This window comes from Ochotona curzoniae, unplaced genomic scaffold (genome assembly GCF_017591425.1).
Source record: "Ochotona curzoniae isolate NIBS_2020 unplaced genomic scaffold, NIBS_Ocur_1.0 contig_1, whole genome shotgun sequence".
In the NCBI taxonomy this organism is placed as follows: Eukaryota; Metazoa; Chordata; class Mammalia; order Lagomorpha; family Ochotonidae; genus Ochotona; species Ochotona curzoniae.
The window spans coordinates 19,027,295-19,053,597 of NW_024464918.1; the positions used below are offsets into that span (position 1 = coordinate 19,027,295).

At 44.6% G+C, this 26,303-nt stretch overlaps 1 protein-coding gene and 1 pseudogene across 4 annotated transcripts in view; one reads left to right on the top strand and one right to left on the bottom strand.

Moving 5' to 3' along the window:
• Positions 1-26,303, top strand: part of GLRA1 (glycine receptor alpha 1) — a 79,896-nt gene that overhangs the window by 45,132 nt on the left and 8,461 nt on the right. For all 4 annotated transcript variants that reach the window (XM_040975836.1, XM_040975846.1, XM_040975855.1 and 1 more), the window contains exons 4-7: positions 14,866-15,089; positions 17,376-17,458; positions 18,744-18,881; positions 21,959-22,173. In XM_040975836.1, coding sequence (XP_040831770.1) covers positions 14,866-15,089; positions 17,376-17,458; positions 18,744-18,881; positions 21,959-22,173 — 660 coding nt within the window. The remainder of the gene's footprint in view (positions 1-14,865; positions 15,090-17,375; positions 17,459-18,743; positions 18,882-21,958; positions 22,174-26,303) is intronic.
• LOC121151901 lies at positions 2,335-2,748 on the bottom strand (annotated as a pseudogene).

The window sequence follows — 26,303 nt, forward strand, 5'->3', positions numbered from 1 at the left end:
ATTTGTCAGGCAACGCACAGAGCGCTGCTCATGTGCCATGTCGCTGAGGCCTTACAGCACCACCTGCCAAGTAGAAAAGGCTGTTTCTGCTTTACACGTCAGAATGCTATGTTGCCCACCTAAGCATACACACACAGCTGATAAATGGCAGAGGTAGAAACTCAGCTCAGATGCATCCCATGTCAAAACACATGTTCTCTTGAGCCAAACAACAATATTTAATCATAAAAGGTTTGGGCTTTTCCAGTCCTTGTCTGCTTCCTTTCATCACAGGGAATTAGAGCTAAAAGTGAACTTGGCTGAGCAGACCTGGAAACCAGAGGCCAGGGGAAGGACTGCACTTGTTCACAGAGGCACAGCTAATTAGTGGCCTGGTCAGCCCAAGACCCCCTGACTCCCAGCCCAGGGCTCTGTCTCTCCAGTCACACACACACACAAGTGCTGGGACCCTGGGCACCCATGGGAAAACAGACCCAGTCCCACTGCAGGAACCTTTCAGGCCACGTTTGTTCTCCAGCGTCAGCAGGAGAGCATTGTGTCTCTACAAACAGCAGGAGGCCCCCAGCCTATCTGTCAGCCTCCCCGGGCCTGGCTTTCCTCCCCAGAACTAACAGATCTGAGGACACAGCCAGACAGCAAGGCAACAGGGGAGAGCTCCGACTGCCTGGCCTTCATCTCAACCTTTCCAGGGACTCTGAGTCTAGGCTGAGAGAGAACAGCAACAGACAAGGGAGAAGAGCAAGGAGGTTTGAATCCGGAGCAGCTGCTCTGGCAGGCTACACAGAGGAGAGCTGGAACTGGGACCGAGAGGCAGCCATGCAGCTTGTCGGACAAGTGTGTTATACACGTGCACAGGTGTGTGCACGGCAGCATGCCTGTGTCTGCATGGTTAGTGCAGGCACATATGTGGAACTCTGTGCACACACACGCATGTGTACCTAGGTTTGAATGTAAGTAGACAAGAGATCTTAAAGAGAATTGCATGTGGCCATGGACAGGGACAGATGTGCATTTATGTGCAGGTGGAAAAGCACATGTATCAGTGGTATGTACAGGTGTGGGTATGTAAAATCACTTAAGGAATGTAGAGGATGTATGTTCTTTTCATTTATGTATTCTAGGGGCATATTTGTGAATAGTCAAAGACATGTTTAAGTGTACATATCAGACTGAAGCAGGAAAGGGACATGGAAGCAGATGCAGGTGCATATGATGCACACATAGTATTGTGTGGGTATCAGCAGGTAAGCATGAGAATCTGTACACATATGTGCAGGAACACATGTGAGCATGCACAGATTGGGACATGCATAGCTAGAATTAACTTTGAATCATATTTAAGCATGTATTAGAAAGACAGTGAGAGGGAAAGTGAGAGAAAGGTATGTGGGAAAGATGGAGAGAATATATTTACATCCTTTGGGCACAAGCCCACAATTTCCATTATTAGGACAGATGTGCAGCCTCTCCTGGCCAGGGATAGGTGAGCCTAACACAGATACAAGCACACTGCCGCCAGGACCCCTGGAGACTGAGGACAATGTAGACTGTTACTGTCCACGAGTTTGGCCTTATTTGTGACAGTGAGAGTAATGCACCAAGGCCTTGACTAGGAGTCAAGAGGCCAAGGTCTGAGTTCTATCTCTGCCAATGGGTGCCATCTGAGACCCTGTTCCCCTAGGTACCTGGCTCTAACTCATGGGATAATACAGAACCATAGTATGCAACTATTGTGTACATGCTATAGAAATGCAAAAGAAAATTAACCACTCCACAAATCAGCCAAAGACTCTAATAGACAACAACATGCCTCTCTGGCTTTATTCCTCCCTCCCCTAATTGTTACGGTCCTGTGTTGGATATGGCATGAGGTTCAGGGAAGGGTGCTGTGTTAGTCATTCTAGGCAAGACCTTCCCCTAGTAACAACCTCTAAAACCAGAGCGCCAACACAGCAAAGGTGTGTGTGTCTCTCTCCCAAAGTCTGCTGTAGACTTGGCGGACTCCCAGAGGTGTCAGCACTCAGCACTCCACCTCTACACCAATTCCATACTTGCTGCAAATGAGAATACATGGAAGGGCTGAACAGCAGCAGGGCTATTGGCTCAACCTGCCATAGCAAAATGCCACAGAACTCAAACAAGAGCAATTTGTTTTGATACTGTTCCAAGACCAAGGAGCCACAGGGGCTGGTTTCTGGTTAGTCCTATTCCTCACATCTTCCATCTGTGTCCTTGCATGATTTCTTCTCTGTGTGCACCCAGAGAGATCTGATATGTCTTCCTCTCCTGGGGATACTGATTCTGTTGGAGTGGGGTCCTGCCCTGTGACCTCACTTAACTTTCTTCTTTTTGCAGTCTTACAACTTTATTGAGTTTGTTCTCACTTACATTGACTGTCTGTAGATTTTTGAAAATGGTGACAGGTACATAGGTAACCAAAGTATAGAACTTGTTTGGCAAATCTTCATCCTCATTACGTTTTCTGGACTATCTCATGTGGATGTGGTATGGGATGTTCCTTATTCCTTTGGCCCAGACAGCTTTGCTCAACCTGATATCAATGCATACAACTGGAGTCCCCATCACTTTCATGACAAACTTCCAGATTTCTCTAAGTGCCCAAGGAGCCCGCTTCTTGAAGCCCACTGCATGAATGTGCTTATGAATGAAGATGGTGTATTTTCGCCTTACCACATTACTGATGGCAGAATGGCACTTCTTCTTGCCACCCTTCTTTGTGGGAGCCATCTTGTAGGGCCCAATCTGGAAGAAACTTTTAGCACTCTCTGAAAGACTGTCTTCAAATACAGTAACATTGGCAGTAAGGGAGTGGGACATTGAGTCCACGCTATCTGAAAAGTAAATGCATTCTACCCAGAAATGACAGACCACGTCCACTCACAATGCTTCATCCACAGGAAGTTATAACTTACATGACCCTATCCAAGGGCAAGTCTAATCCTCTCATGTTTTCAGAAGTAAATAGGAACCAGACATCAGTGAATAATAGGACTGTGTTTTCAAGGAGCCTACTGGACAAGGAAAACCAAAGATAAGGCAACAATAGAATGAGTGATGTGCAGGCTGCTATGAAGCATGGAGAATAACAATGATGAATGGTAATAGTGGCTAACACTTACTGGGCAAGTATTACATGCCAGGTATTGTGGAAGGGATGTTGGGCGATTTGAAGTAATTTCTCTAGAGTAAAAATCTGATCAGGGCACCCTCCAGGAGAGAACAGGATGACCCAAAGGATGAAGGTGTTTCAAGGAATCGGCATTATAGTTAATAGTACCAAAAGCAAAGACAATTTCAGTAAAAAAAAAAAAAAGAGAGAGAGAGAGAGAGAGAGAGAATGGCATTCAGTAGCTTTGACAATGGGCTACAGGGAAATGAAGGGAAGATGTTTGAAATTAGTGAATGCAATTTTAGGGCCAGGAAAAAAGCAGAAGACAGAATGAAACAAAGACAGTGTGAAGATAAATGTTTCAAAAAGCTCCACTCTAAAGAGAATGTGAGCTGTTGGCATTGTATTTATCATTTAATGGGCTCTTCTCTGAAAGCCAAGTAACTGTGATTACTGAATTAGAGGAATTATCTCATATGATGCAACAAGCTCACTTTATAAATAAAGAAACAGAGGCTCTAAAAAGCATGATTCACCCAAGCATTTCCAGGCCATCGGTGGCATAACCAATTATTATCCCCAGGCTGCCTGACTCCTAGAGCCCCAGTCCTGGTCCCCAGGTTAAGCATGAGACAAGTGGGGAAGAAGGCAGAGCCACAGGGAGCATGGGACATGTGAGGACATAGCCTATTCATGGTCTTGTACACCAGGCTCTAATAAAAGGCTCAGTAAAATCTGTGCAATTCTATCATCACTTGTCTTACAAGAACACCTGGGACACCTGTGCCTTGGGATATTTACAAGTCAGACCTCAAGGTATAAGAAAGCAGCTATTCTACAGGGAGATTCGAGTCTTCTTTTTCCAATTATAAATACATTAACACCTGGGTAGGAAGTGCTCACCGCACAATGACAGTTTACTCCAGGGTCAACTGGCTGAAGGAAGCAAATATTTTTAATTAGAGAAATAAAGCTTCACAACAGTCAAATCTTTTCTCCCCCCCCCCCCCAATGTACTGCTGTCAGTCCCAGTTGAGTTTCACCTCTCTCCTGGTTGACAACCACCACCTTCTAACCAGCTTCCCTCCCTCTCCTTCTCACCTCCCCCAGCTGCTTCCCACCACAGAAGAGATATCATTTTGGATCCCAAAAGAGATCACAGAATTGTCCTGCTTTACATCCTGCAGGAGCTTCCTGTTGCTTTTCCTGCATACGCTTCCCTCTGCCCAGAAAGGTCTTTGCATGAATGGCTCCTTTTCACCCTCCAGGTCTCACCCGAGTTATCTCTTCCCTCACTTCTGCCCTAAAAATACCCCCTCCCAGCTACTCCGTCACCTCACCAAGTTCCATCCTTAAAGCAGTTTCTAAAATTGAAGAGTTTACTTGTTGCCTTGCTTGCCTTTCCACTGAGAAAGGGGGCTCTTGTCTCTCAGCCATCTCTACTTGTACTGCCAGTTTCTAACACGCTGCTGGAACCAGCGGAGCTAGCCAATATTTGTGCAAGGAATTATCCTTGAACTTTTTCTGGTGAATCCTTTATCGAGTGGATTCTCTGCTATGAACATCCGAGTCAACCAGCTTCTGTTTTACACCTGCACTGATAGGGAACCCATTAACTCCCAAAAGCAGTGCAGTTCGTCTTTGGACAACTCTGAAACTTCTGATCTGAGGTAGTAGGCCTCACCCCAGGGATGTATAGAAATAATCTACTCACTCTCACGTCCCTTTAAATGACTGAGGTTCATGCCGCACCCTGCATTCCGCAACCATTCTCTCTTCACCAGTCCGTTTGCCACCTAGAGTATTCGCTCAGAGCCCACCCAGTGCACTGCTTTGTACCTTCAGTGAGAGCCCAGGAAGCTAACCCCAGGAGTGCTCAGAGCAGAGCAGAAGACACCAGCATTCTTATTCTGTTATTGGATTCAGAAGGATTGCCTTCAAGGGTAACACCAACTCTACTGTGCATTTATTATGTGAAATCTTACATAGCACTTTAATGCATGTATGTGTAAGCGGGCTGTTCTGGCTTAAATGAGGCGAGAGGCAGGAATCTCATTCCCCAGACCTCTCTCTGTCTCCACTTCCCCCAGAAGCTCTTTTGAATACTTCCTCACAACCCTCAAATCCACATTAGTCTCTAGCTCTGAATCCCAATTGCAGTTTTCGGCCGAGGCAAAAGCTGGCAAGACAGCACCTGGTGGGCAGAGGGGTGGCAGGGAGATGGCATGGGGGAGGCAGGGGAGTGAGGGAAGTGTGGTTGTGTTCCTGGGGCTGTGCCTGTGGAGTGCATGGAATCTATACTCTTCATACTAATGTAAAATAAATTTTTTAAAAGCATTTTTAAAAAGTAATTGCATTCCTGCCATTCACGTGGAAGGCCAGGATCATATTCTGGCTCCTGGCTTGGCACAGCCTGGCTCTGGACCACTCTCCAATTCTTCCCTTCTACCTCTCAAAAGAGAATGCCCTGACAGTGCACCTCCTTCCAATCCCATTCTCCTACCTTGAGTTAGCCACTACAATTAAAACTCAAAGTACCTTCCTCATCTCCTTCCCTTTGTTATGCATACATTTACATTCCCACACAAACCTCTGCATACGCATAATGGTGCACTACCCTCTGTGTTTTTCAGTTCCAAAAAGGCTTGGAGTCTCCACATCCCTGCATATTAGCTTACTGCCTTCTTAGCTCATTATTCATCCTCACATTTGGAAACAGGAAAATAAGCGGTTTATACATAGTACATTAAATGTATGGTGTGTGAATGCTCCAGGGCTTCATGGTGTTCAGTCCTCTTCTGGACGCACCTTCAGGGCTTTTGGTTTTTTTAAGCATTTCACTCCTAAAAATGCCACAATGAACATCCGTGCACGTAACTCCCTGTACATTTTCTTATAATCTATTCTAGAACTGCTACACCAAAGAACACGTTTTTTGTTATTTCAACAGATATTGTCCAAATCCCTTCCGAAGAAACTTAATTTATATTCACTCCAGTAGTTTTCGCTTTATCTGGCCAACCCCATATATTATCCATTTTTTCTTTTTACTAAATAGAATCTTCAATATTCTACCTCATCATTTTTAACATGTATTCCAGTTTCAGAGAGAATGTAAGCATCTTTGCATGTTAATTGAGCATTTTGAATAATATTATATGTTTCTATTTGCATATATATCTCCTCAGTCCACTTTGAGTCTAATTTTCTTTTTAAAATAATTGTTTGAAAGCCAGTTACACAAAAGGGAGAAAGATAGAGAAAGCTCTTCCATGCACTAATGGCTGTTAGGGTCAGGTTTTCCACATGGCATGGGGGACCCAAACACTTGGGTAATTTTCTGTTTTTTTCCCACTTGCAGGAAATTCAATCAGAAGTGAAGCAGTTAAGACATGAACCAGTGCCCATGCAGGATGCCGCCATTGTAGGCAGCAGCTTTACCTGCTACACCACAATGCTGAACCCTAATTTTATTTATAAGATTTATTTGTTTGAGAATCAGAGCTACAAAAACGTAGGAAGAGATAGCTCTTTCATCTGCTGGTAGACGTTGTGACCAGAGCTGGGTCTGGCACAAGCTGGAAGCCCCATCCAAGTCTCCCAAGTTGATGGCAGACGTTAAGTACTTGGGCCATCCACTACTGCCTTCCCAGACGTTAGCAGTGTGCTGTATGGGAAGTGGAAGAGCAGTGGCGCCCACCAGCCCCTACACCGGGATGCTGGTCTCACAGGTGGCAGCTTATCGTCCTGTAGCACAACACTGGCCTCTGTGGTCAAATTTTCTTTTTTCTTTCTTTTTTTTTTTTTGATTTATTTTTATTGCAAACTCAGATATACAGAGAGGAGAGACAGAGAGGAAGATCTTCCATCCAATGGTTCACTCCAAATGACTGCAACGGCTGGAGCTGAGCCAATCCAGAGCCAGGAGCCAGGAGCTCTTCCAGGTCTACCATGTGGGTGCAGGGTCCCAAGGCCTTGGCTGTCCTCCACTACTTTCCCAGGCCACAAGCAGGGAGCTGGATGGGAAGTGGAGCTGCCGGGATTAGAACCGGCACCCATATGGGATCCCGAGTGTGTAAGGCGAGAACTTTAACCACTATGCTATCGCCCTGGGGTCAAATTTTCTATGGATTGTTTATGGATGGGTTTAACTGATTTTTTTCTGATTAGATACCATTCACTATTTCTCCACTGATGTGAAATTCTACCTTTTCCATTGACTACTTTCCCATCTGTGCCTCTCTAATTTCCAGCCTCAGCTTCACTGTTCCATTGATCAGCTTGTTTCTGCATGAATACTAACTACACTGCTTTCATTGCTATAACCCCTCATTGCATTCCCCGGCTGGCAGAGAAAGCTCTCTGCTGATTTTGTTTTTCAAGGTTTTCTTGATCTTTCTAGCTCATTCTTGCATCCATGTGAACTTTAAAATTAGCTTGTTGAGGTCTCAACAAAAATCCTCTGATTTTTTTAAAATGCCACTTTTGAAAAGATCTGTTGATTGACTGGTTGATTGGAAAGGCAGAGTTATGGTGACAGACAAAAGGGATCTTCCATCTGCTGGTTCACAGCCAGCGCCAGACCAGGCTGAAGCCAAGAATCAGGAAGCCAAATACTTGATTTATCATATACTCCCTCCCAGGCACATTGGCAAGAAGCTGGATCAGAAGCTGTGGCGGGACTCCGTCCCATTTGGAATGCCAGGGTCCCAGCCAGTCAGCCTCGCCCACTGAATCCACCGGCCTCGGCCACCCTTAGAATATGATGAGATTGCAATGACTGTATAGATTAACTTGGGAAGAAATGATATTTTTACAAATAACATTTTACAAATAAAGTGTGTTTTTCCATTTATATAGGCATTCCTCTGAGAATTTCAGTGACGTTTTCGAATAGTTTTATTTACTGATTTTTTGTTTGCTAAAATTTTATTAATTTAATAGTTAGTGAAAATTAATTTTTACCTCATTTTTTATGATCCTTTGGTTATTTGTCATTGACACATGAAACTCACATATTTCTTGTTAGTTTTTTATTTCTTTGATAATTTCTGGAGTACTGCTATCAAGGATGAGATCTATTGATGGGGCTGCCTATTCCATTTCAGCTTCTATCTTTCCACATGGAGTATACTTCAGAAGTTACATTAGAGAGGTCTAGCCAACCATCCTTGCCTCATCACGCAGAAACGCCCGAGAAAGGCCGTTCTCCCATACAGTGACACAGTCACGCAAAAGCTCTATATGACCGACTGCCGATTCTTGCTTACAAAACTTTTTTTTATACTACAGAATATTGTTTATGGCCATTTATAAAGTTGTTCCCTAAATAAGATAAAATCCAATAACTTCACACTCTATTTTAATAAACACATACCTGTCCTAAAGCATTGAGATTACACATGAGTCATTATGATTAACAATTTCCTTGCCAAATTCCTCTTGCCGCACAGTCACTGCTGCTGTGCTAGTTTCACTCTCAGAGGGTGACCTTATTTTTCCCTATTTCCAAGTTCATTAAATCGTTTTTCTCACTATGGTGCCCTCCACTGCCAACCTTGACCGCTTTCCAGATTAACATCTACCCTCCAATTTCCATCCTTTGATGACCTGTTATGAACCCGTTTAAAGTCCCTGTCGCAAGCCCTGACTATGCGGCTCTTTGCTCGTCAACACACAGGGATTCAGTGGAGATTTCAATATACTGTGTCTACTGTTTTTCCTTCATTTACCCTATAGGTGGCTTAAAATGTTATCTTCAATACTTAATAAAAAATGTAAATGTATCTTTAAGATAGCTAATGGAAAAGTAATGATTTAAATAGTAAATATTTAATTTTAGGATGTCTAATAAAATATTTTTCAAATGACCTTTAAGATAAAATACATGCAATTTGACTTAAATTTTTAGAAAAAGGGGGAAACAGTATGTGATTGCCAAGAGAGTAAAATGGGGTGGAGCTGGTACTGTGGGGTTGCTAGCAAAGCAACCAACTGCAGTGCCAGCATCCCATATGGCTGCCAGTTTGAGTCTCAGGTGCTCCACTTCCAGTCCAGTTCCTTGCTAATGGCCTGAGAAATCAGCAGACAATTGCCCAAGTATTTGGGCCCCTGTATCCACATGAACGACCCAGAAGTAGCTCCTGGCTCCTGGCTTCAGACCAGTCTAGCTCTCATCCTTGTGGCCATGTGGGGAGTAAACCAGCAGACGGAAGATTTTCTCTCTTATTATCTCTCCCTCTATATATATAATTCTGCCTTCCAAATATAGAGATGAATAAATAAACTTTTAAAGAGAGAGAGAAATGGAAAACCAGGAGTCCTGGATTCATATGCCTGCCCTAGTACGCACTAGCTACACACTTTGGGCAAAACATTTACCTCTATTTAGCCTTTCTGAATTTGAGTTTCCTCTCTTATAAAATGAATATAATAATACACAATATGCTAAACTGATGAAAGGTTTAGAGATGCTATGTGTGTAAAGTTCCAACAAATGTCAGACATCCTATGAAAGTAGCTGTCATCAGCTTTTCTATGTAATTATTAAACTTGTGCTGGGCTTTAGTGATCCCTAAGGACAAAGAAAGATGCTATGTTCCATTGGGCCAAACCATCCAGAGTTCTTTGCAATGAAACAGCTGGTGGCATCAAAATAAGGCTGTGCCAGCCAGCACAGTGACTCAGAGCAGAGTGAAGGCACGAGGCAGGAGCTGGTACTGGGATGCAGGGGGCCAACCCACTGCTTACAATATCAGTATGCCCTACTAGAGTCCCAGATGCCCTGCTTCCAATCCAGTGAGCCAGAGAATATTCAGAAGATAATCTCTTGGTATCTCTGCATCTCTGTGCATCACTCTGCTTTATGAATAAATGACTAATTTTTTCTTATTTTAAAAAGGGCACAAAGCAAGCATCTGTTGCTGAAAAGGCAATAGGCAGGAATATAAGGGGCCCACCAGCAAAGGACTAGTGGGCAGACCCCAGGTCAAATCCAAGGTAAAGTTAGATACCAGACACTACCGGGCTGTTAGACCTGGGGCAGAAACAACAAGTCTTGTGCTTCTTGTAATGCTTTCTACAAGCTGTGAACGCCTACGCTGCAGCAGAGGCTGCTGCGGGGTGGTGGCACTGAGGAACCATGAAACCGCCAAGTAAGGGCTGTTCTGAGGAACCCTGCTTAAATGCTTGAGTTCTGACATTAGCATCCAGCTTCCTATCCTAACTCTGCCACTTACTGCTTGTGCCTTCCAAGTGCCTTGCTTCCCTACCATGTCTCATGCTCCTCATTTTCAGAGGGGTTTGTCAGGAGAAATTAGAATCTAACATTGGACAAAGTGGGGCGGGGGGGAGGTGGGATGGAAGGCGGGTCAAATTGCAAGTGGTATCTGGGAAGCCTCAAGAAAATATTTGTGGAATGAATGAGTTAATGCTCCATCATGATCACACACACACACACACACACACACACACACACACACACACACACACATTAAAAAAGGAAAAAAATAAACCAACTAGTTGCCCAGTTATTAGAAACCAGACCATCAGACAATAGGCAAGATGGATGAGCCGACTGTGGAAATTGGTTAACTGGAACCATGGAAATTCCTCCTGCTACCCTTGGGTACCCTACCGTAGGCTACCCTTGCTAGCCTGCGACTTAAAAACCAGCTCCTGGAAATGAAACCAGCTGCTGGAGCTACTCAAGTAGAGAATGTGCATGTGTCTCCTCCAGCCTTTGAACTTGAACATGGACCCGTATCATGTCAAGCACCAACCAGCACAAATGTAGGGCTAAGGAAGCAAAACAACACTTAGCTTTCAGTCTATTACACCAATTACATTGATTTCCTCCCAACTGCATTTCCCTCTGCTGTTTACCAACTTGAGAGGGGAAAATCAATGGCTGCAACTTGTTTGGGTAGCAGCTGGGGGGGGGGGGGGGGAGGCTGGCACTGGATGAAGTTGAGCAGCCTGAGGACACTGAGGTCTCTGGCTCCGACGTTTCATTAGTCACTTACTAATCTGACCTCCCCCGCTGTGGGTTTTCTTTTTTCTTCTGGCTCTGTGTTACTGGCCACTTCCCCTACTGTGGCTAGCCCGACCCTAGAAGCTTCCTCCCTTCTTACTCATTTTGTTGCTATTCTCCTCCAGATTCCTCAATTTTACCCTGCCTCTAGTCCTTCACAAATGTACTTCCGCCTGCCCAAAAATGCATTTCCACTCTGGCCCAGTCACACTACACACTCAGGTGCACTCCCTGTCATCATCTGTTCTTCCCAGATACTTCCTTGATCACCACTGCCCACGTCAAGATGGGGAATCGGTACTCTCCACTTCCCCAGCACCTGCGCTCAACTCCCATTGGAGCAGTGATGTCACAGGGATGTGGGGGTCCTGCGACCCAATCAACATGTCTCTCTTGTTCTCAGAGATTCCTCGGTGCCTAAAATGCTGCCTGGCCCCCTTAGTAGATGCTCAGTTAAACATTGCCGGGCGGGGGAATAAAGCTAGTAATGATTAACTATTAGATTTCCAAGGATTCTTAGAGACCATGTAGATAATTTCTCTTTATACAGGGACTCAGAAAAGCAGAGTGAAGTATCATTCTCTCTCTCTTTTTGTCTTTTTGTTTTATTTGCATTTGAAAGGCAGAGTTACAGAGAGGAGGAGGGACACAGGCCCTTACTAAATTACTCTGTAGCCTGAGTAAATACCAAGTGCTTTCTCTCCTGGGTCTCAGTCTGTCCAGCCACGAAACAAGGAAATCCCACTCTGCTCCTGCTGCTTCTAACACTGCCTCTTCTTCATCCTCCTGGGGGTACTAAGGAGCTCAGCATCGCACTGACTGAGCAGATAAGTAGCATGGTGCAAGAGAAACACAAAGTTGATAAACACAAAGTTTATCTCTTCAAATGTTGCTAAAGTGGAGTTGAGGTGACAAGACACACACCATGAGGAAGGGCTCAATTAAATATTTCTGTTGATTTGACTTGAACTTGCTGGGAGATCAGAAAGATCTGGTGGGCAGGTGGAGCTTGAGGCTCAGGCAGGAGTCAAAGTTCTGAGCTTAGCAGGTAGAATGTGCCTAGACCACGAGCTTGCAAGAGTGAACCCTACACACAACCCCCATGTGACATCACACACCACTGCTCACAAGAATGGTTAGGCTCCTGTGTATCCCCATCCCAGCTCCACCACTCACCGGCCCTGGTCCTCAGCTCCCCAGACTTTGAGAACATGTCTCCTTACCCTCACTCTGGCCATCTTCATGCCTGCTTGCAGGAAGCTTGTGAGGATTAAGTACACGTGACAGCATCTAGAAGAGTGCCTGCTGCCTAACAGACCGTTTTAAGAAACGCCACTTTGTTTTCTTCCTTCCAGTCACATAAACGAGCCTGACATGTCACTGCAAGAACATCAAAAGGACAGGTTTGGGGACTTGGGTTTTTTTTTTTTCTGCCCAACCATTCATAGTCTTATTTCTGATGTGACTCAACTCCTTGCCTCACCATGACATAGACACACACACACACTCACACACGCACACACACTTACTTCATGTTGAATCCAAGAGAAAAAGAGGCTGCTTTTAACACTGTCGTGGGATGGGCCAGATTGGAAGCTGTACATTGCCATCAACAGGAAAAACAAAGAACCAACATCCAGGCCTGGTCTGAAGCTCTTCTTCCATGACAGGGTGTACAAGGCATGAGATTAGGAGTCTAAATGTCGTTTTCTATGGAGCTGGAGGGAAAGGCTTCGATCGAATTACAGCACAATCCTACCACAGACCTTGGAACATTTTTTTGAAGCTATTGATAATTCTGTATGCCAACAAAATGATATACATATACCCCATGGGAGAAGCTGGCAGCCGTGAGGATGGGGAGGGAAAGAAGGTGGTTTGTTTTCTTTCCACTGTGCTGATGGCAGGTCAAGTCTGACAAACAGCACCCCGAAGGAAAACAGTGCAACCTCCTGGGCACAGCACACAAAGGGCCAAAGCAGTTTTGGGCCCTTGTGTGTGGTACTGTCCTTGAAGGAGGGCATGTAATGGGGGGCTAGAACTGAGGCTATTCATGTGTGGAGAAACTCAAGGTACTTCTAGAAATTTAGTGCAGAAGGCTATGTTCTTCCTTAGGAAACACAAACAGCCCCCAGATTCTACTCACAGTGTCATAATGTTTGTAGACCCCAGGTTTACAGTGTCTAATAGAACTTTTTAAAGTTTCATAGTGGAAATGTTTTTTAAAGATTTAGTTATTGAACAATCATATGGAGACACAGAGATAAGAACAAAGAAAGACTTCCATTCATGGGTTCACTCCCCAAGTAGCTACAACAGCCAGGGTGGCACACACGGAGGCCATCTAGGTCTGCCACCTAGGCGATTTGAGCCCAAGGACTTGGGTCATTTTCTGCTGCTTTCCCAGGCACTTTAACAGAGAACTGGGTCAGAAGAACAACAGCCAGAAGTTGAAGGGATGCTCCAGTACAGGATGCTGGCATCCCAGCAGCAGCTTAACTTGCAGCACCATGATGTCAGCCCCCGTGGGATTATCTCTTAAAGGCACTGCCCCCATTTTTAGCCATGGAGACCTATGCACATGCTAGGTGCTTCTCACACTGTAATGGTCCTTCCCGGTCCTCTGAGGTCAGCAGGGGGCTTTGAAGAAACCCTCCTCTGGAAGCAGGATTCTGGGGTTCCAGAAATCAGCTTTGCCCCTGCACTTGCAGAGCAATACTGGGTCAGTCTTTTCAGTGGAAGAAAAAAACAAAAACAGGTAGAATGTGGAAGCAGAGTTTTAACTAGGATGACAATTCCGTGCTCTGCAGAAGACACAAGAGTCAAAGAGCCTTGGGCAGAATAAATCAGGGAAATGTTACCCATCGTCCCCTTCCTGGGAATGTGTAGGATTCACTGGAATATGAAGGTCTGAGAATTCCTGCAACTAAAAAAACCTGTTGCAATTTGTTTCATCTAACATTTCAGATTCATGAACTTTTTCCCCCAGCAGCAAGCTACAGTGCAAGTCCCATCAGAGAAACAGTGACTGAGGTCAGAGTGTAGAAGCAACTGATATGTGATCCCATGGCATCTATTAAGCCTTCCCAAACAAAGCAGTCCAGGAAGCTGATGCCAACAGAGTGATGTGAACCCTAGGACCAGCAGAACACCAAGACTCCTGCCATACATCCTTCTGCTATTGCTTGGGAATAACCTGGGGTTTTTCCCTCTGGACAGAATAATTTAAATGCTCAGACATCAGCTTCTACCCTTTCCTTTAATTCCTTCCATCTGTCTAAATTGACGACATAAGTATTATTGTCCCATTGGGTCTGATGGTAAAAGAATTTCAACTTTTTCTGTATTGTTTCTCTTTTCTTAAAATAGATGAAATAAATATAGAAAAAAATTAGCAAGATGATGAAAACACGGGATTATAAGATCTTTGAGCTTTCAAACCTCTTTCAAATAATCTTGAAATAACTGTTTGGGGTTGAGCCTATGTCACATGGTATTTAGAGGATTTTCGGGCGTATTTGTGATTCCCTGTGGCTAGTGCCTGAAGTCAGACAGACTTCACACCTCACACTCACACTAGACAAAACACAGTGTAATGCCATCCCCAAAAGAGGCCTGGGGGAGGGGGTGGTACTGGCCCAAGGACATGAAGCCTTCAGGAGTTGACATTGCAGGAGCTGACCTCCATGTCTACTGCCTTTAGGACTACCGAGTCAACATCTTCCTGCGGCAACAGTGGAATGACCCTCGACTGGCCTACAATGAGTACCCGGATGATTCTCTGGACCTGGACCCATCCATGCTGGATTCCATCTGGAAGCCTGACCTGTTCTTTGCCAATGAGAAGGGGGCTCACTTCCATGAGATTACCACAGACAACAAACTGCTACGGATCTCCCGCAACGGGAATGTCCTCTACAGCATCCGGTGAGTTCCTTCTCAGAAGGTGACTTGCCCCACTGCCTTCTGAGAGCAGACACTAAGGGGGCGGGGGGAGGGGGGGAAGAGAAGTGAGCAGGCTCTGGTGGGCCAAGATCTTGGCTGACTAGGCTGATCCAGCCCTGGAACCTTCACTCAGCTAGTTAGAGTCCTTGCAGCAAGTGGCTCATCATTACCAAGGAGACCAAGGCAGGCTTTCTAGAGGGGCTGGTGTCTGAGTTACCCAGCATTGTTGAGACAGAAGGCAAGAAAGAGAACTCACATGTAGCGATCAGTAGCACCAGCAAAGGCCTGGGAAACCACAGAAACCTCCCACTGAACAGTAGATGATGCCACTCACAGGTGTAAGCACCATCCTTTTTCTAGTCCACATTGCTGGCATTGAGTCTGAGGGCAGAGCTCTTCCCCAGCTGTAGGATACTCTGCAGACACTGGCCAGAGCAAAGCTTTCAGAGTCTCTCACACCCCACTCACATGGAACAGCTTTTATTCAGCCCATTTGGGAGATTAGGCAAGTGAAGATCTGAGGATTTTTGTAATGTGTCAAAGGATCCACAGGTTATGGCAGAGCCTAGGTACTGATCCTGATTTGGATAAATCTGATGACTTCTAGAGCCCAAACAGTGCACGAATCCTATGGGCACTTGATGGGTGAATAAATATGTGTCAATTTCAAAGATCTTAAAAGTGCAATGATCCTAAAGAACTCCCCTTCCAAATTCTTGCAGCAATAACTCTGTTTCCAATGGTGGATAAGCCTTAAATGACCAGCGCCCCCTCTTAGGGAACCTGTACAGTTCCCAACCCTCAGGTGTGACTGAATTCACACACCTGAATTCTCACATGTCACTGAGTGGGGATGAGACTTAGAACCCCTCCTCACTGAGGGGCAGGCATGGAGGTACCACAGACTCCAGACCCATCCAATCCATATGCAGATGCAAAGAGATTTAAGAAAGAGCCAGTAAGGTCCAGCTGGCTGTGGGGGCACGGAGGGCCACCCAGCCTGAATATTGCTGCTGCCAGGCTGTTTTTAAATCTCAGGAAGCCAAGTCCCAGTGCAGCCTGACAGAGGGACAACTCAGCACAAAGTGATGTTCCCAAGGTCATTCAACTTCAGCAAATTAACCCAGGCTGACAGCTGCCCCACTTTGGAGCTTCTATCTCCAGAAACCCAGCTGCATTCGCTTTCCACTCACTGCTCCCTCCTTGGCTTCTCCTGCTCCCTTAGTTTTTCCCTCTTCCTTCCACCCCATTCTTAAAGGGAGTCTATGTTGAGAGTCCAGGGGAGGAAGTTCACAGAGGACTGTGTTCCATCTCATCAGCTGCCAGCCACTGGGTTACTCTAGAGCACCGCCACTTGGGTAACAAGGTATTGGGATGACACTCCAGGATAGCAGTGCTGGAAACACCCCCAGCAAATGTGAGCCAACCCCAGCAGGACCCAGAACAAGAAACATGACCTTAAAGGCCAGCTGAGCCATCAATCAGCTCGCTGTGTCATCTTTGACAAGTTGTAACCTCTCCCTCTCTGTAGTCGTTTTCTCACCTGTCCAATAAGGGCGTCGTCATGAGGATCTAAGGTGTTCCGGGTCCATGGAGCCTTTTTTCTTCATTTCCTGTATCAGGTGCTCTGATGTCAGTAGAGCCTTTCAAGTTCATGCTTTACACCCCAACTCGAAGTGCAGGCCTCAGCTTCTGTTAAAGGGACTCCCCCCGGTTCCAGGGAACGCAGCCTCTGCAAGAGCTGAACAACCTGAAAATAAATAAGCATCCAGGCTTGTAGGGAGCCCAGCACCTTCCAACTGAAAACAGCACGAGCCCACAGATGTGATTCAGCTGTGTCTGGATACCCAGAAGGCAAGGGGCCTCTTTGAAATCACTTTTGATGAGCCTTCTGTGTGAAGGCGGGCAGCCAAGACTCACGTGTAGCACCTGCCACAGGTGCACCGAGGGATGCCTGAGGCCTGAAATCCTGCTCACTGAAAAAACTGGGCTGTGCAGCAGAGTAAGAAAGAGAGCCAGGCCCTGGCCTTCAGACAACTTGTTAAAGACACGTACTTAAAACCAGGCAGTCTGAAAAAAATGCAGAAGTGAACTTTACCCCCTTTGAGCTTCCACTTCCATATCGGCAACTCAGAAACATTCATACGTGTGCTCAATAAACACTTGACCCTTCTCGGTCCTGGAGAACTGATTTTCTGAGTAACTACAACAGAGGTACGGCCTTTCTTGTTCATGGATCCAGATCACTGAACTCCTTTCTCTCCCCAGAATCACCCTGACATTGGCCTGCCCCATGGACCTGAAGAATTTTCCCATGGATGTCCAGACATGTATCATGCAACTGGAAAGCTGTGAGTCCCTTGCATGAGTCCTTGAGAGAGAACCAAGCTCCTACTTACCCACGGGACTGGCAGAAATTTCTGGATTGCTGAGCCCCAGAAGATTACTGTAACAATCCAAAATATGAGATGCAGGGCTTAGCACTGAGAAAATGCACTAGCAGTGGAGTTCCCCTTACATTACCTGACCGAGGGCCAACCTTTACCGCCAGTAGCATTCTCCAAAGAGGCACTGTTCCATGGTCTTTATGAATGTGCTCACCAGGAATGGAGAAATAGCTTGAACTCATACAGAGCTCCCTGAGCAGGGAAGAGAGACAAGTGACTGCACCAATAATTCTTTTTTAAAATTTGTTTATTTTTATCGGAAAGGCAGATATACAGAGAGGAGGAGAGACAGAGAGGAAGATCTTTTGTTCAATGGTTCACTTCCCAAGTGGCCGCAATGGCTGGAGCTGAGCCAATCCGAAGCCAGGAGCCAGGAGCTCTTCCGGGTCTCCCATGTGAGTGCAGGGTCCCAAAGTTTTGGGCCATCATCCACTGCTTTCCCAGGCCACAAGCAGGGAGCTGGATGGGAAGCAGGGCCACCAGGATTAGAGTTGGCGCCCGTATGGGATCCCGGTGTGTGCAAGGCAAGGACTTTAACCACTATGCTATCGCACTGGGCCCTGCACCAATAATTCCAACAAAGGGCCAGGAGTTGTTTGTTGTTAGAAGCAAAAATGCTGCAGCTTCAGATAGGAGGAGGCTTCCTTCCAGTGCGGAAGGAAGAGGTGATGGGGAAGGCTCCACAGAGGGCCAAGACACTAACAAATGGGATTGTTGATTTCTGGGATTGCAAACATGACTGCCAATGTGATCGACATGAAAGTACAGTAACCAGGGCATTTAGTTTGCAATAAGTGGAATCTTTTCTTGAACACTGACTACCTGACTCTAGAGTCAAAGCCCTGGGGCGAGAGTCTGAGTGGCCTGGCTTGGGTCTTAATTCACACCTTGCCCCACCCGCCAGTGGATAGACCAAGATCACAGGCAGGAGTGTGTTTTCCACAAGGAAATGTGCTGAGAGCCAAAGACAACACTGGAAAGCAGGATAGGCATGCCAGGAGAGCAGTTGTCAAGTGCATTTCACCATGGGGTGAGAAATGGAGCAACAGGACAACCTAAGGCAGGAGTGAAAAAAAGCAACACGGTCTCCCATAAAGTGGCTGATGCTTGTCTGTCTTTAACTATCCTTGATATGCTTCAAACAAGTGCTTCTGGGTGGTGACTGCTCCTTTCTTTGATCCCCTCCCAGTTGGATACACCATGAATGATCTCATCTTTGAGTGGCAGGAGCAGGGAGCTGTACAGGTGGCAGATGGACTAACTCTACCCCAGTTTATCCTGAAGGAAGAGAAAGACTTGAGATACTGCACCAAGCATTACAACACAGGTGGGTACAAGGAGACACCCTTCTCGTCCCCCATCCCCTTCAACCAGAGTAGAGGCCATTTTGATCTCTCATTTAGTCATGGATCCATCAGCTTTGATGAAGTTTCCGTGATGAACACAGCTCTGTACACATCACCTAGTGGCTAAGGTTTGAAGTCAAAAATTGACTCTGATGTTTTCTTCCTGTCGGTCCTGGGGTGAGTGAGTTGAGTTGAGGCCAAGCCTGATGGCAAGAGGAGCTGGGGAATAGTGTGCCTACTCCAGGTACCAGACTGAATTCCTAAAGCAGAAGGGGAAAAGCTGATAGAGGGACGATACCCACCAGTTGCTCTTCGAACTGGGACAGCAAATGCAGAATGCTCACATTACACCAGAGCCAGAGGGAGAGAGCTGAGAGGTGACAGGGAGACCGTAAAACAGCCAGACAGGGTCAACTGGACAGTCAGCTACAGCAGGGCAGAAGAACCACAACCGTCAGGCTCAGCTGTCAGCCAGGCCTAGCAGCAACCTTTGTTGAAAGGTTGGATCCACCAAGACTGCCCCTGCATGCCCCAGCCCAGGCGGAGAGCCAGCTCCCGGGAGCACTGTAGAAGCGAGTCAGTTGGTGTGCCAGCTCAAGGCTGTCTGATCTGAGCCCAGTGGAGTACAGAAGAGATGCTAGCTCTGATGCAAGGAGAAACCCTGGTGAACGGGAAGTGCCCCTGAGCCACCTCTGAGATGTCTCAGAACCACCAAAGATCCTCTCTCCAGCCTTGGGCATGACAGTAACCCATTCACAGCCAGGAGGGCATGACCCCCCCATAAATCTAATCAGACCCTCACATACCAAAGATCTTTACTATTTATTTAGCATTTGCTTTACCAGCTTTGTGAAAGTGTAACTGACAGAAACACTGAAGGTGTACAACCTAACATTTGATGTATGTATATACTATAAAAAATAATTACCATAATCAAACAATTAACATACCCATCACTTCACATACTTACCACTGTGTGTATGTGTGTGTGTGTGTGTGTGTGTGTGTGTGTGTTGGAGACACTTAGGATCTACTGTCTGAACAAATCACAGTTACACAGTGCAGCAGCCCAGTACGATTAAGCAATCACCAAGCTGTGTCTTGGATCGCCAAGACTTACACATCTTGCAACTGAAATTCGCACCTTGACCAGCATTTCCCTCGTTCCCCATATCCCTCAACATCAGCCCCTAAACCAAGTTGTGCTATTGTTGTTGATAAGGATGATGATGATGTTGTTACAGGGTTTTGTTTTTTTTTTAAGATTTATTTATTTATTGGAAAGTCAGATATACAGAGAGGAGGAGAGACATAGAGGAAGATCTTCCATCCGATGATTCACTCCCCAAGTGAGCAGCAACAGCCAATGCTATGCCGATCTGAAGCCAGGATCCAGGAACTTCTTCCAGGTCTCCCACACGGGTGCAGGGTCCCAAAGCTTTGGGCCGTCCTCGACTGCTTTCCCAGGCCACAAGCAGGGAGCTGGACGGGAAGTGGAGCTGCCGGGATTAGAACCGGCGCCCATAAGGGATCCTGGCGTGTTCAAGGCGAGGACTTTAGCTGCTAGGCCACACTGCCGGGCCTGATGTTACAGGATTAACTCTCTTAGATTCCCCCCCGAGAAGTGAGATTATGCAGTATTTGTCTTCTAGGTTTGGCTTATTTCACTTAGAAAAAACAATATGCTCTAGGTTCATCCCTGTTTGTCACAAATGCCAGAACCTCCTGCTTTTTTAATGATCCATGATATACTTTTCTCTCTGTCCATGCAGCCATGGAACACTGCATTGTAGGCCAGCAATCCTAATCCAAAGACAGTGAAATCAACATCTCAGAGACAGATCTGCACTCCACATCCAATTCAGCCAGGCTAAGGAAGCAGCCTATGGAGACACAGATCGTCCCATTCATTGTCTCATTCTATTCTTAGTTGTTTATACTTAAGTGAGAGCTGAGCTCTGTGCGAGGCCCTGTGGACACAACAATAAAAGACTGACAGAGCCCCACCAGCACGGAGCTTACAACCCAGGACACTCCCAAAAGCTCCCTGTCTGCTGTGCCTAGGTGGATAGGAACTGAAACCCCAATGTGATGAAAAGACATTTGACATTAATAACCAGTCAATATAGCTATCATTATTACTATTATAATCTTATTTTGTGTATTAAGGGTATTTGCTCCAAGACATCCAGTTAATACCAAAATGAGGGTTTTCAAACCCTTTTATATAAGGTAATATTTGTATATGATCCACACATACACACTCCTATATATGTGAAGTAATCTGCGCATTACTTACTACAACGTAAATGCTAGGTAAATCATGGCTTAGGGCATAATGACAAGAAAAGAAAGTCTGCACATATTTAGTTTAGATAAGCGTTTTCTTTTTTAAAAAAAAATATATTTTTTATTTAATAAAGTCAAATATACACAAAGGAGGAGAAACAAAAGAAGATCTTCCATTGGATGATTCACTCCCCAAGGGTTTTCTTTGTAAAAATGGATTTACATGGGGCCTGGTGTGAGAGCGTAGTGGTTAAAAAATGTGTTTACATATTGATTTGCTGGAGAGGGAGAAGGACACACCAATGCAGAAACAGCTCCCTCTGCTGGTTCACTTCCCAAATGCCTGCAGTGGCCAGGGTGGCAGAAGCAAGGCTAGGAGCCAAAAACAATCCAGGTTACACACCTGGGTCGCAGGGACCCAACTGCGTGAGTCATGTCCTGGTGCTAGAATCAGAATCCAGTGCTAAAACTGAAATCAGACACACTAATAAGGGATGCGGTATCCCAGCAGCTAGGCCAAACACTGGCCTCCTTTTTTTTTTAATGCTTTTAACTAGTGGTTGGTTGAATCCATGATGCAGAACCCATAGATCCAGAGAGACACCTGAATTACCTGCAGTTTATCACTGATGAGGACACAGAGATACAGAGCCCAAGGATGCAGTTAGTGTAAAGCTGAACCAAGACTCCAGCCTACATTATCATGACCCCAAAGTCCTTGCTGCTTACCCACCCAGCTCCATTGCTTTCACACTGCAATCTCTTACAGGTAAATTCACCTGCATTGAGGCCCGGTTCCACCTGGAGCGGCAGATGGGTTATTATTTGATCCAGATGTACATTCCCAGCCTGCTCATTGTTATCCTCTCATGGATCTCCTTCTGGATCAACATGGATGCTGCACCTGCCCGGGTGGGCTTGGGCATCACCACTGTGCTCACCATGACCACGCAGAGCTCTGGCTCCCGAGCATCCCTGCCCAAGGTAAGTCCCACTGCCACGAGCACAGAAAACTCTTCTCTCTAGCCTTTCACTGTTGACACTAGGTCTCACTTTCTGCTTAACCCACAGAAATGTTCTGTTTCATTTACTATTAATTCCATGTACAACATGGTCCTGCATTCAACCACACTGATTAACATTCTGTTCCTTTCACTTCTGATGCTCTCATCATTCTCTCGCAATGCTAGGTGCAGCATCTTACTTCATTCACAATTATGGGATGAGCCATTCTTCACTCAACGCTAACCACAATACTCCAATCCACTATTAACATCAGGCACCACATCCTACATACTTCAACATATGCTAACCACAACATCACTTTGTTCAGCAGTTGGTGGACACCTGGCCTATTTCTACTGTTTATTATAAATAATGTTGCCATGAACATATATGCACAAGCTTTGGTATGGAAACATGTTTCAAAACTCATAGGAATATTCCAGTTTGGGTTGGAATTTGGAGATCAGAATGTAAGTATACGTTTAACTTGTTTAAGGAATTGCGTAACTATTTCCAGGTGCCTAGGCTACTTCATTCTCTAATGCAATCAAGGTTTCAATTTCTCTGCATCCTCACACATGCTTTTTTATTGCCATTTGAATGGATGTGAAGAGGTATCTTGAGGGTTATATTTGCATTTTCCTAATGAATAATAACATCAATCTCTTCTCATGTGCTTACTGGCTATTTCTGTATGTTTTTTAAAGAAATATCTATTGAATCCATTTGCCCATTCTAAGTGACTTATTTCTGATAAGAAATCGATTTTTACTGTTCTCCAACATTGTTGAGATTGTCATCGTTGCTCTTAATGATTTTTTTCAGGGACTATTTTTTCTGGTATTGGTATAACCATTGTTAGATCTTTTTTTGGCTGCTGTTTTCATAGTGTATATTTTTCCACATTTCAGCTTTTACCACATCTGTGTCTTTTAAATCCAAAATTTGTGTATCATAGGTAGCATATATCTTGATCTTATACTTTAATGCAGTCTGACAACATCTTTTGCTGAATTCTTTAATCTATTTCCATTTAGTTTACTTAATGTGGAAAAATAAAAAAACCCTGTGATCTGGTAAACTACATCTAACACTTTGCTATTTTTTTTTTCCATGCATCTTGTCTTTTTTGCACTCCTATTCCACCGCTGCCTTCTTTTTGTTAAATATATTTTTGTTGTGTGTTACTTTAATTTCGTAGTCATTTCTTACACTATATATTTTTAGTTGCTTTCTTAATCACTTGCCCTTGGGATTACATTTTAACACCCTCCTTTAGAACAATCTAATTTGGAGTAATACTGACTTAATTACAACAATGTCTGTTCTGCCTGGGCTGCAATAACAATATCGCAGACTTGGTGGTTGAAACAGCAGGCACGTAGTCCCCACAGCTCTGGAGCCTGCCAGATCAAGCTGCTCGGAAGGGCTCTCTTCCTGGCTTGCTCATTGCTGCCTCCCACATGACTTCCTGTGGCAGAGGAAGTGGTACCGCTGCTTCCCTACCTCCTTGCGGATGAAAGCTTTAGCCCCTGCGAGCTCAATTAGACCTTTATCACTGCCTCACAGGCCCAACCTCCAAAGACAGACACATCACAGTGTCGGGCTCTAGCATATTTATTTTGGAGGGACACGTTCAGTCCATAGTAAATGGTACATAAAAAACACTGTTCCAACACAGTTCCATTCCCTGCACTGTAACTGTTATCCAAATACTCATGGCTCATGTGCAGTCACCAACACCCTTCTATAATTACTGCTTAATGCAGCTGTCCTTTAAGTCAGATAGGAGAGAAAAAAATAGTAAAATTTTTTTTTTGCCTTATATTTTCTATTTTCACCTATGTAGTTACCTGCTGTACTGATAGCTTTTATTTCTTTGGGCAGCCTTGATTTATCTGCCTAACCTCCTCTCATGTGAACCTAACAGGCTCCCGTTAGTATTTCTTACAGGGCAAATCTACAAGTTGGAAGAATGTCTCAGGTTTTGGTTATCTAGGAATCTCCTGGGATCATTTTCCTGGATATGAATTCTTGACAAAAGCAAACAAGCTTTCTCTGGCAGCACCTGGAGGTGTCACCCCACTGCCTTGTGGATTGCGGGGTTTCAAATGGGAATTCAGCTGCTGATCTTACCGAGGATGCCCGGTACAGAAGGAGTCAGCTCGCTTGGGGGGTTAAGCTACTCTCTTGGTCTTGCTTTCCAACAATTTGATTTGGATGTGGCTAAGTGTGGATCCCCTTTGAGTTTCACCTGCTTGGGTAGCACTGAAGACATGTTGATTAGAATCACTCATGAAATAGGAGAGGTTTCCAGGCCCTGTTTTTTCGGTCTCTGCTTTCCAACTCTTTTCAGGACTCAAGCATACGTTGGTACATTTGATGATTTCCCAAGGGTTTCTAACCTCTTTTTCTTCATCCTGGTCTGAAAACCATATAATCTTAAATGTTCCCATTCTTCTCAAGTTCCCAGATCATTTTCTTTGCTTACTTGAAAATACTGTTGATCTCTTCTAGAGAAATTTTCATTTTTTATTCTGAACTTTAAGATTTCTATTTAGTTCTTTTCTCTGATTTCTATTTCTGTATTAATGTTCTCTATTCTGATGAGCTGCTGTTCTCATACTCTTCTTCCATTGTTTAAACATGGTTTTCTTTGGTTCTTTTTGAACATAGGTAAAATTTAAAGTATTTGTCTATTGGTTGTAGCATCTGGACTTCATCAAAGTTGGCTTCTTTTGACTCCCCCCACCCTATACATGAGTGCTATTTTTCTTCTTTCTTTCCATGTTTTATAATTTGCCAATGAAAACTGGACATTTTACACAACACAATCAGGCAACTTTGAAAATAAGATTCTCTCTCCTCAGGATTATTTGTATTCATGTGTTGGACCACTAAAGCCTCCTCACAGTGAATTTTATTGTCAGAAAAAAACAATAACAGATTTCCTATCTATGGAAACCTCTAGAACCTACAAATCTCCAGTCTTTGCTCAGGGAATTTGCATGAATGTGTTTAAATGCACCCTCCACATACAGCCAAGAAGTTTACAACTTGACTTGAATCTTCACATCTTGTTTGCTTGAAGTCTCAAGTTTAGCCAAAGCTCAGAGTATAGAGCCTTGTCAGGTTTTCCCTAAGCTTGGACAAAAATTCCCAAGAACATGTCAGAGTGTCTCAGAGCTCTCTGTGGGCATCTCACTGCCTGGTCCACACTGTCCTCTCTGTGTCCCAACTGCTGCAGGCAGCAATTGCTGATGGTTATTTTCAAACACAGGCTGATCACACTGGATGAGCTCCACATCGGGTCAAACAGAGACAGCCTTGTGCGGGAGGTTTTTCAGTGAACCACAACATAAGTCAAATGATGACCGTTTTCTGAGTCTGGTCCTTTGAAGAAGCTCCAACTCTGCCTGCCCCTACTGGTGGCAGCCAGACAATTGGCTTTCACTAGACAGCCAATCTTTATGGCTGCCATAGAGCTGGGAACATTATGGTAGGAATAAGGCTAGTTAAAATACCACAAAACCCCAAGGAAAGTGAAAATATGTATACATACATAGATGCTCATAGCAGCATTATCAAAATGGTCAAAGAGCAGAAATAGCATAAATGGCCATGGACTAATGAATGGATAAACAAATGTTATATATCCATACAGCAAAATATTATTCTACCATAAAAACCAAAGAACTACTTCCATTTTGCTAAAATAAGCACACATTGTTGCTAAAAATAATAATAACAATGAAAGAAAAAAATAGATACTAAATACATGCTATGATACAGGTAAACCTTGAGAACAGACTAAGTGAAAAAAGTCAATCACAGAAGGTCACATATTGTTCTACTCGGGCAAAATGCTAAAGACAAGAGAAATGACAGAAACATAACATCCTCTGTTGTTCCTTAGGGTGCTTGGGACGTGATAGCTAAAAGGTACCAACTTTCTTTAAGAAGTAATAAAAATGTCTGAAAATGTACTCCGATGAAAGTTGCATGTATCTGCAAATATTCTAAAAGCCATTCAACTGTGTACTTTAAATGTGTAAACCGTGTGATATGTACATTTCAGTAAAATTATTTAAACAATTCCACAAAGTTTG